The following is an 11792-nucleotide window of genomic DNA, read 5'->3' as shown; positions in this document are numbered from 1 at the left end:
GAGGCTAATGGCTCCAGTTTTGGTGGGGCTAGAGTCCATGCTGGTTCAACACGTTGGACTCCTCCTTTCAAGTTCTGGCTGATTCTGTCTGAAACCCAGAATGGGTTCACAACTCCACTGAAATCAGGGCTGCCAGCCTGCACTGGCAGCTGCCCCAAATCTCAGGCTGAGAGTGTCAGGATCTAAAGTTTAAATGGCCCGGTACCAAAAACTGAGCATAGGATTATCCCATATCAAATATCTCTCTGTTCAGGAGACTGTCTGCTTCAAGATAAACCATTCCCTCCAATCAAAAACATCATTTCTGATGACCACAGATGACAATGACAAGCAAGGAAATTGAAGTACCAAATTAAAATCCTGCATTAATTGTGAATAGTTCTTGATGACAACAAGTGCATGAAATCATCATAGGAAGCAGAGCAATTACAATACACAAGCCATTAACAAGCAAACAAAAATCCATTTTATGTCTTGCATTCAGGGCTTTCCATGTGCACTCAAGCTGCAAAATGCTGGCACACTCAGCTGTTAAGGGCCACACCTTCAACAGATGCATTTTTTAGACAACCTGGGTATGGCATAGTCGCAGCCTCACCCTATCTCAGATGCGGATGGTGGTCACTGGCAGAGTGATAGCCCCAAGGCTCAGCTTTGCCTGTCTCCTGTAACACAAACACTGAAACTGTGCAACTGAAGCGATAAGCACATCAAAACGCTCTGTTAACTATGATCTCACCAATACTAGTATCTCTTCCAAACTTACGCCAAATATTCTTCCACAACTCAACTTCTATGGATCAGATGCCCTAGTTTGTTTTGAACATGATATGCTCTTTCGTATTCAGATCAGGTCTCAGTACAATAATGTAGCACTTGGGAAGAAAGATGCAGCCCAACAGCCCAGCACTGGAGGCCAAAATCGAGAAGACCTGCACAGCCACCATGTATTTCCCCTTGGTACTCAAGTAGGAGGGCACAAAGGACAGCCAAACACTGCAGAAGACCAGCATGCTGAAGGTGATCAGTTTGGCTTCATTGAAGGCCCCAGGCAGCTTCCTGGCGAAGAAAGCCACTGTGAAACAGATGGCAGCCAAGAAGCCCATGTAGCCAAGGGCAGTATAAAAGAAGACAACAGATCCTTCATTGCATTGCAGGATGATCTGTCCAGGCTGGGAGTGCATGTCACAATCGGGGAATGGGGCAGAGCTCCCCATCCAGATGATGCAGATGACAACTTGGACACCAGAACAAGAACTGACAATGGAGTTTGCAAGACTCTTCCCCAGCCATCTCGTCACTGTGTTCCCTGGTTTTGTGGCCAGGAAAGCCAACACCACCGTGATGGTTTTGGCCAACACCGAAGAAACAGCAACTGAGAAGATGATGCTGAAGGCTGTTTGTCGGAGAAGGCAAGTCACTTTCCTTGGCCACCCCATGAACAGGAAGGAGGACAAGAAGGAAAGCATGATGAAGATGAGGAGAATGTAGGACAGGTCTCGGTTGTTGGCCTTGATTATTGGAGTTTCTTGGTATTTCATGAAGATTCCTAATACGAAGCCCGTGGATAAGGACAAGAATAGACTAAAGGAAATCAGGACAATCCCCAAAGGTTCTTCATAGGTGAGGAAGGTTATCTCCTTGGGGACACATTGATCTCGGTCCTTGTTTGGATGCTGATCTTCCGGACACTTGATGCAATGGTCAGCATCTGAGAAGATGGAGAGTGAGTTCAGCAGGATTCACATCAACTGTACCTCCAGAAAAAAAATGTGCAGTTGAGCAGGGAGAGAGAGAAACATTCCCTCACAGAGGACCTGTTTTGTGACCAGACCAGTCTATGGCCTCATCACCAAGCGAGGACCTTAGTAGTAGCATGGCCAGGAAAAGTACTGTAATATCTCTGACTAGAGAGCAGTTGTCAGTCAGAGAAGAACAGAGAAGAGTAGGCTAGATGGATTGATGGGCTGACTTGGAATAAACACAGCTCCTTACCTGGTTTAAATTTGGAAAAGCGAGTCTATTTATCCCATCATTGTTCGGGGTAAGGGAGTGTCTTTGAGGTTATCCTCTTCTTATCTTTATAATAATCCTGTAAGGCATGTCAAGGTACCTGGTAGCTGAGTGGCTTGTGATTTATTTATTTACTCAACTAATGCCCCACCTTTCTACCACAAGACGGTGCTCAAGGGACTTCTGGTTACCTTTGAAATCCGGAGTAGGAAACTTCCATAAAGCTTTCTTATGTTTTAATCAAGTTTTACTAAAGAGGTTTAAAAAAACAGAAGACTGAATCAGCATTGGGCGGTGGGGTACTCTGATCACCAGAAAGTGGGGGTTCTACCATTTTCACATCCCCTTTTCTGTCAGGGACCCCCTACTTGACTGCCACAGGATCGCAGCACAGTGCAGACAATTCTCTGCATATAATGGATAAAGGCCCACCATGTCTATACATGCTGCCCTGTCCCAATCATGAATAAGTCAGAGTGGTGTTTTTTTGGGGGGAGGGCATGATTTATACCAGGAAGAGTGTGCACTAAGCATCCCCCCTGCTTTGCACCACACAGATTCACTCCCATCGTATTTTCTTTCTACTCACTTCATAGGATTAATGGTGGAGATTACAAAATAAACTAAAGCCAAGTAGGGGTCAGAGTTCAAAAAGTCTTTAGCATCTATTCCAATGATGTATGAATATTTAATGTGTTAATTAAAATGCTTTTGAGACTGCACATCAGAACAATGATCACAATGATGTACAGACCAGAAGAATAAAACATTGTAGAAGAAGAGCAATAACAAATAAAATTAGCATTCATTCAAATGGAACAAGCCTTCATTAAAATCATGTTATGTACTAGAAGGTCATCATGAAGTATTTCAGGGTGAGCAGAAGTGAATGGCCCATGACCATAAGGGAGTCCCATGATGTTTTACACTAGGAGCAACAGTCATTTATGAAGCCTTCTTCTCTTACCTACTCATGGATTGTTTTGCTAAAGGTGTTTAAGAGAAAAGAAGAGAGAAGTAAAATAGGGCTGTGGAGACTATTCGGCATATTCAAGGAGTTGCCCTAGGCAACTCCCATTCTTCTGATCTTGCCTACCTTCCTGAATGGAGATGGTTCCTTCCGCACATGGAGCGCAAGCATAGCAGCATGGTGGCTCTCCTTCTTGGACCTCCTTGTAGTATCCACAGCGACAGCTCTCAGTGCATCTGGAATGAGGTATGGTCTAGCAACAAAGAGAAGGAGCATCAAGGAAAACAGTGTTATGAAACTATGGAAATGAGTCCTACAATTTAGACAGGATCCAACAGGGTTTCTAGCTCTTGTGACCCTGAGTGAAGTAAAGAAGTGATCCCAGGTCCTCATTTCTGGGAACCACTATTATTCATCACAACATGGCATGGAAGTTTTTGGTCTGTTTGTTTCAAAATGTATATGCCCCCTATACAATAATGTACTCAAGCCAATATAAAAACTGGAGGAGAAAAGGTACGGCAATGAAGTAAACTAAAAGACAATCCCAGAATAACAGAAATTACAAGCAACAGCAATAAAAGGGCAATCTTCAAAACAGGTGCATGCAATGACGGTGAACGATGGGGGAGGGAGATGAGCTTTTTGCTGGAGGATAGGCACTACCATTGGAAAGGCCCTCTCCTCTTCCCCACTTTGACCTTATACCAACCATTCAACACAAAAGGATCACAACATGAAAATCCCATTCAAATAATAGATAGGCCTCTTGAAAAAGAAAGGACTTCCTGCCTGAGACTCATGGCAGACCAACATCTCCAGGGGCGTTGCCACACCACAAAAGGCCTTCCTGCCAATTGTCACCAGCCAAATCTCAGCTGGCCTTGCCACTTGGAGGAGGCCTCATCAGATGCTCTAAGGCGACATATCCAAGAGTCACATGGAAGAGGGCATTTTTACTAGGGCTGTTAGCCACGTCAGTCTGAAGCCTGAATCCCTAGTGTATCTGGGTGCTGCGGTGCAAAGGGATGCAATTCCGGAGCAGGTCAGAATCAGGCCAAAGCACTCCAATATGGGTTGGATCACTCTGAAGTGCTTTGGGGGTGCTTCAGCCCGATGAGGACAGCAACCCCACCCAGCTGTGTGAGCCCCTCACTCCTTACCTGGTCTCCAAGGTAAGACTAAGACGGTCAAAAATAAGGAGCGCAAATGGCAGTGGCCGTAGCCACTACCATTTGCGTACATGGTTTTGTTTTTGTTTTGTTTTTACGCAGAGCCATCCGCGGCCGGAAATATGGCTGTGGACAGCTCTGGCCTGGGCCTGGCCAGCTGCTCCATGGAGCTGCCACGGAGCACAGCCGACCATTCAAGGATTCCGGGGGGAGGAACGGATCGCCTCCCCCCCCGTCAAGGATCCGGGGGGTGGGACAGAATGCCTCCCCTCCACACACTATAAACATAATCCGTGGAAAGGTAAGTGACTTTCGTACATCCCTAGCCGCAGCCCGAGTTCTGGCCGCGGCTGGGCTGCTGCAGCCGCAAATGGCGGCCATTGTAGCGGCCGCCATTTGCGTCCTTCCAGGCTGCTGTGATAGGCTACATAAGTATTTATGTAGCCATTCACAGCAACGAGCAGGGACCCAAACAGCATAGCGGTGGCCATTTGCGTCCCTGCTCTTTGCCGTCATAGGCTACGTAAATACTTACGTAGCCTATCATGGTACCTGGAAGGATGCAAATGGCAGCTGCTATGACGGCCTCCATTTGTGGCTGCAGCAGCTGGCTGAGAGACCAGCTGCCACTGCCGGAGCGGCCGCCGGCCCACCGCCTCTGCACCTGCCCCAGGTAAGCTTCATGCTGGGCGATTCTGCGGGGTGGTGGGGGGTGGGAGGCCCTTCCGCCACAGGTTTCACCACCTCTTTAACTCAATCCCATTCTACCCATAGTGGGGCCATAATTCAGCCGTAGAGCACCTGATTTACAGGCACAAGTCCCAGGTTCAATCCCTGGCATGATCTCCTGATAGGGCTGCAATAACTCCTGCCTGAAACCCTGGAGTGTTGCCAGTCAGTGTCAACAATACTGGGTTAGATGAGCCCATATTTTTGGAGGCAGCTACCTAATTTGACCCTTGAATTCAGTACGAATTGGGAGTAATGAATAACTGACTGGATAGACATGTAGCCTAACACATGTCTGTCCAGGGGCTCGGGGAGATGCCAACATAACTGTGGTCACGGGCAGGGGGAGGTATGGCCTTGGCAGATTAACAGGCCAGTTGAGGAGAAGGGGGGCTAGACACCTTACAGCTGTCCCCTCTTCTGGTTCTTCCCCCAACCTGATGGTTCCTGACGGCCTTACCGGTCTGCCCTCGGGTCTGATGGTGCTGATGCTGAATGCCTGGTGGGCCCCAAATAAAATCTCCCTCATCCATGATTTGATTGTGGATGAGGGGGCTGACCTCGTATGTATTACTGAGACTGGGGTCTCACTGAGAGCCAGTGTGGTGTAGTGGCTAGAGTGTTAGACTGGGAGCCAGGAGATCCGGGTTCTAGTCTTCACTTGACCACAGAAGCTCACTGGGTGACTTTGGGCAGTCACAGACTCTCAGCCCAGCCTACCTCATAGGGTTGTTGTTGTGAGGCTAAATGTAGAGGAGAGGGATTAAGTATGCTGCCTTGGGTTCCTTAAAGAGGAAAAAAGGCAGGTTATAAATGTAATAAAAAAATGGGGTGGGGGAACTGGGAGGGGTCACTCTCTCGCAGCTGTGCCCTCCTGGCTACTCAGTGCAGCACCAACACCAACTTGAGGGCCGGGGAGGGGGGGTTGCCCTGGTCTATAGGAATTCAATCTCCCTCTCTAGGCTTCCTGCTCATTCGAGTGCAGATCTTGAGTGTCTTTACCTTGTGTTGGGTACGCAGGACAGATTAGGGATTCTGTTGGTGTACCGCCCATCCCACGGCCCATCAGACTCCCTGCCTGAGCTGATGCAGGTGGTCTCAGAGTTGCTGTTGAGGACCCCTCAGGTGATGGTCCTGGGGAATCTCAACTTCCATCCCAAGGCTGCTGTATCTGTGGCGACTCCAGACTTCATGGCCGCCATGACAACCATGGGGCTGTCCCAATATGTCATCGGCCGAACGCATATAAAAGGACACACGCTTGATCTGGTTGACTTGACTGGGCAGGAGGATGGTGATCTGAAAGTGGAGGAATTAACATCTGTCCATTTGGCATGGTCAGATCACTTCCTGTTGAGGTTTAGACTCCTGGCAGCCTTTCCCCTCTGCAAGGGTGGGGGACCTATTAAAATGGTCCACCCCCAAAGGCCCCCAGGGGGGTTCTGCTGGTATGGCTGGTGCTCCTGTCAAAGCCCAGGTCACTCTGGGGAATGCAGAGATGACTCGGGCGGTTGACACGATCGTGCCCAAGCGCCCTCTCCCTCTGGGCAGAGCCCAGCCAGCTCCTTAGTATTAGGGATGGCAGAGAATTCCGCCACAAATCTCAGTGAGGCCGAATGCCAGTGCATTCAGCCCCCCTTAATTCATGGCAGAATGAAGCCCCCCCTGGCCCACAACCACACGAAAGTTGCGTGAAACGGAGCACCTACCTGGTGCCATTCACGCTGCTTTGCGAATGGCGGCCAGGTCTGCGGCTGCCATTCGCTTCACCATTTTTCCCGTGATAGGCTACGTAAATACTTACATAGCCTGTCACGGCTAACTCAGGGATGCCATGATAGGCTATGTAAATATTTATGTATCCTATCATGGCGAAAAAATGGGATGCAAACGGTGGTGGCTACGGCAGCCGCCATTTTCATCCCTGCTCAGGCGAGAAGCAGCCAGATGAAATGAAATGAAATGAAATGGAACAGGTGAGTCATTTCGTACATCCCTACTTGGTATACGCCTGAGCTGAGGGCAATGAAGCAAGCGAGGAGACGGCTAGAATGCAGATGCAGGAAAACTCGTGCTGAGTCTGACCAAACACAGGTAAGAGCTCACTATCAAGCCTACTCTGTGGCGGTGAGGGTGGCCAAGAGACAGTGCTTTTCCACCAGTATTGCATGTTCTCAGTGTCATCCAGAGGAGCTTTTCTGAGTGGTTTGCGGCCTGTTACATTCTGGGCCAGGGAAAGACAACTGTGGGATTCTCGGTTGCATGCTGTGACGGGTTTGCATGGCACTTCGAAGATAAAGTCACTCAGAATTTGTCATGAATAACCTCTCGCCTGGATTACTGCAATGCGTTATACGTGGGGCTACCTTTGAAAACATTCCAGAAACTTCAGTTGGTCTGAAACAGGGCAGCAAGAGTGTTAACAGGGAGTGGCCTGAGAGATCATATTACGCCAGTACTTTTCCAGCTGCACTGACCGCCAGTCCATTTCCAGCCCCAATTCAAAGTGCTGGTAGTAACATTTAAAGCCCTTAACGGCTTGGGATCAGGCTATCTGAAGGATCGCCTCCTCCCATGTGTTCCTTCCTGCCCAGACCCTGAGATCATCCTCAGAGGCCATTCTGCCAAGGAAGTGAGGCTGGTGGCTGGCGCGAAGAGAGCCCTTTCTGTGGTGGCTCCCTAGCTGTGGAATGAGCTCCCTAGGGAGGTTTGCCTGGCACCTACGTTGTACTCCTCCTGGCACCAGGTGAAGACCTTTTTATTCTCCCAGTATTTCAGCGTTTCAGCTTCCTAGTCTTTTAGCTTCAGTGTTTTAAATCTGTATTGTAAAATCTCTGCATTGCTGAAAGGTTTCATTCTGGTTGTAGCGTTCTGTTGTGGTTTCAAGCTTTCATATTTTGCATTGTTTCATGCTGCGCTTTGTAGTTTTAATTTCTGTGAACCACCCAGAGAGCTTCGGCTATTGGGAAGTATAGAAATGGAATAAATAAACAAATCAAAGGCTTCTAGCACTGGCATATGTAGTGAGTTGGTTTGTGAGCAGAAAATGTGAACTCCACAGAGCTGAAGGTGAGTTGTCCTGAGTATCACAGTAGGATTGGGCGACTCTCCCAACCCCGTCCCCAGGTCAATTAGATTCCCAGGCTAAATGTTTCGAGCACCTGTTGGGTAAGGGAGAAGCCCCCCTACTCTTGTGAATGTGTCAGCCGGTTGGTGTGAGAGAGGAGGGAGAGGCATTGCTCATGGGTAGAAGGAGGCATCTAACAGAGAAGCTTGTAAGATCCCGCTTGCTGGCTCCCTTGGTCGTGCTCTAAGGAGGAATAGGTGACTATTAGGAGGAGGGCTTTTTCTGCTGTAGCCCCCCGGCTGTGGAATGAGCTCCCTAGTGAGGTTTGCTGGCACCTACATTGTATTCCTTCCAGTGCCAGGTGAAGACCTTTTTATTTTCCCAGGCATTTTAGCATTGTAGCTTTCAAGACTTTTAGCTTTGCTGTTTTAAACCTGTATTTTAAATTCCTACACCGCTGCTTGGTTTTATTGTGGTTGTATTGTTATATTGTGGTTTAGATGTTCTATATATTTAAAATTGTTTTATTGTGGGATGTTTGGTTTTAATTTTTGTGAACCACCCAGAGAGCTTCGGCTATTGGGCGGTATAGAAATAAAATGAAATAAATAAATAAATAAATAAATATTTAGAAGCTGGGGGTGGGGGTGGGAAACACAAGACAGGCTGGATATTCTTAGAGCTTAAGAGATGTCACAAGCCAATCATAGGATGCAAATCCTTTCCCCTACCTCATTAAAATGGCTGGGCCATGCAATGGCTTCCTGCTTAATGGTGAGTTTCATGTCTAAAGATGCCTGTCTCTCCACACTCCCAATCGTCACTCTAGCACGAGACTCATTGGGAAACATCACCCAATTCACGATATCAAAGTTAGCTGCCAGTTCCCCAGTCTTATCCAGATACAGTCCGCCCATGGAAGCATTCGAAAACTGGATGTCTCGTAAGGAAGTGTGAAGCTAGAATGACAGAGAAAACAGCCCGGATTTAGAAGTCATGAAAATGTAGGCCATATCCTAGGTTTCATCACTTTGAGCTGTGAACTTCCATGTTCAGTGCACATCCCATCCGGGCTCACAATGCCATTCTTTGGCTGTTCACAGTCACAACTAGAGTTGTCAGAATAATCTGCAATCAATTCAAAAGTGATCATATTTAAGAGAGGGCTTTTCCCAAATTGCACAGATTAGGGAAACCTGCAGGACTTTTTGTTGTTGTTTTACCGGGGGGGGGGGAGGTGCAAGTGCACATTAGTAAAACGTGCACCTTGGCACATGACCAAAATGCTCGTACAAAAAAGTGCATCCCATCAATGAACAGATGGCAGAAGTAAAGATGCTTGATCATCTGCAGAGATTTTAAAACAAATCCTGCCCATTCCTACTCATAATGAAGATACCAGGCATGTTCAGACATCATGCTAAGCCATAATGGTTAAGGAATCTCTGCTCACCTTGGTGGCTTAGCGTGCCATGTGGGGGAGAAAACCACATTCCTCATGCTTAGCAAGCCACCCCGACTAACCACCCCTCTGGAAAAGTGTTAAGGTGCCCGAGGTGACTTATCGTGTCATCTGGTGGGCTCCCCAGGGTTTCAACAGGCTCCAGAGGACTTCCAGGCCATGACCATAGAGTCTGCTGGATAGAGTCTCTTCCGCTGTGGGCAATGCTCTAACTGCCATGGGCCTTCTCTATGGCCATGTGCTATTTTGGACCCTGGAGAGGCCACCAGGACTGAATGCCAGGAGCCCTTTCGTGCCACAGAAGTTGGGATGCTCACAAAATATATCAAGAAGGTAGCCAGATAACAGTGGAGAGAGGATGGTTACCAAAATGAAAACAACATTGGGGGAAAAGGTCATATACCTTCTGGGGTGCCACAGCTCAAGAGATCAAAGAATGATCACCAAATCTTAATTTCTGAAACCACCCTTGCAAGTAGCAGGGGAACTGGAGTTCAGTGCCTCCAGCACCAGTGTAGAAGACCCAGAAGGATACGAGGTTTGATGGTAGAATCATAGAATCATAGAATACGATGAATGGAAGGGGGATATAAGACCATTGCATCCAACCCCCTGCTTAATGCAGGAATCCAAGTCAAAGAATCCGTGACAGGTGGCTGTCCAGCCTCGTCTTGAATGCCTCCAGTGTGGGAGAGCCCACCATCTCCCTAGGTCATTGGTTCCATTGTCGTATTGCTCTGTCAGGAAGTTTTTCCTGATGCTCAGCTGGAATCTGGCTTCCTGTAACTTGAGCCCATGATTCTGTGTCCTGCATTCTGGGATGATCGAGAAGAGATCCTGGCCTTCCTCTTTGTGACAACCTTTCAAGTACTTGAAGAGCGCTGTTGTATCTCCCCTCAGTCTTCTCTTCCCAAGGCTAAAGATGTCCAGTTCTTTCAGTCTCTCCTATTAGGACTCTGTTTCCAGTCACCTGATGATCTTTCCTGCCCTCCTCTGAACCCTCTCCAGTTTGTCTGCATCCTTCTTAAAGTGTGGTGCCCAGAACTGGACACAGTACTCCAGATGAGGCCTAACCAGTGCTGAGTAGAGGGCAACTTGTACTTCATGTGATTTGGAAGTCTAATAATCAGCTTGTGATCGACAATAGGGATGGCAGAGAATTTCTCCCCGAAACTTCGGGGGGCCGAGCGCCAATGTGTTCGGCCCCCCGAACAAGTTTCGGGGAGAAATCCTCCGCACCCCCCGCACCCCGCACCCCCCGGGACGGGACTTACCTTCCCTGAATGTCCCTCCCGGCGGCGGGTCCGGCTGGCGCATCGGCGGGTGTTCAAGTGGGGCGGGGTCTTTCGACCGGCTGCCGCCGCCACCATTGCAATAAAAGAAAAAAAAAAGTCCCCTGATAGGCTACGTGATGATTCACGTAGCCTATCACGGCTAGATTTGCAAAGTCAGCCGTGATAGGCTACGTCAATCATCACGTAGCCTATCACGGGTGACTTAAAAAAAAAACAAAAGTGTGTAGGGATAATGGCGGCCCCCATAGGGCGCTATTTGTGTTTCTTTTTTTTTCGCCATAAAAGCCTACGTAAATGTTTATGTAGGATAAAATGGCAGGGAAAAAAAGAATGCAAATAGTGCCCACTACGCCATTTGCGGTTCCCTTTTTTTTGCCGTAATTGCCTTCGTAAATATTTACGTAGGATAAAACGGTGAAAAATAGGGAACACAAATGGTAGCCGCCGTAGCCGCTGCCATTTGCGTATGCCATTTTTGTTGTGTGTGTTTTGCTTGGCTTGCCGTGATAGGCTACGTAAATACTTATGTAGCCAATGACGGCAAAGACCAAGATGGAAATAGCAGCCTTGGCAGCCGGTCAAAAGACCATCCTCCGCCGGAGCCGCTGCCATCCGGACCATCCGCCCAAGGTAAGCTTCTTCCCGGGGGGCATCCACGGGGGTGGGTGGGGGGCAGGCCATACCCCACGGATTTCGGGGGGCAGAATGCCAGTGCATTCGGCCTCACTGAAATCTGTGGTGGAATTCTCCGCCATCCTTAGCTTTATGTTTCTTGTTTTCTGATTGTACTGAAATTGCCTGTGTTTTGTCCTCTATTCACTGGAAGTTCACTAGTATGGAAGTGTGTGTTACAAGAAAAATATTTTTTTAAAAAGAAAAAAACCCCATCATTAGCTGCCTCCCCCTTGACCTCCCCTGCCGAACTCCTCTGGCCAACTCCTGTTTTCTCTCCCTGTTCACTCCCTCTGATCGTTCGCTCTTTGGGAGCTGGCTTCCTTGCTTAGCCCCTAGACCAGCTAGAGCAGCTTCCTCTGCTCTGCTCACCTGGGAGGTGGGAAACAGATTGAAACTTCCTGCTCACACA

The 11792-nt window shown here is 48.3% G+C and overlaps 1 protein-coding gene across 2 annotated transcripts in view; it reads right to left on the bottom strand.

Moving 5' to 3' along the window:
- Positions 1-339: 339 nt before the first annotated feature.
- Positions 340-11792, bottom strand: part of LOC146356446 (vomeronasal type-2 receptor 26-like) — a 69158-nt gene continuing 57705 nt past the window's right edge. Inside the window, exons 6-9 of one of the 2 annotated variants that reach the window (XM_084841115.1) lie at positions 8683-8910; positions 3110-3236; positions 767-1711; positions 340-665 (exon numbers count right to left, since the gene is read on the bottom strand). In XM_084841115.1, coding sequence (XP_084697241.1) covers positions 810-1711; positions 3110-3236; positions 8683-8910 — 1257 coding nt within the window. In that variant the 3' untranslated portion in view covers positions 340-665; positions 767-809. Of the gene's footprint in view, positions 1712-3109; positions 3237-8682; positions 8911-11792 lie in introns of both variants that reach the window. The other variant, XM_084841116.1, reaches the window with a different exon arrangement.

Source organism: Heloderma suspectum, chromosome 2 (genome assembly GCF_057233095.1).
Source record: "Heloderma suspectum isolate Gila_16-S chromosome 2, 16-S_ref, whole genome shotgun sequence".
Taxonomy (NCBI): Eukaryota; Metazoa; Chordata; class Lepidosauria; order Squamata; family Helodermatidae; genus Heloderma; species Heloderma suspectum.
This window is presented reverse-complemented; position numbering and strand designations above follow the sequence as displayed.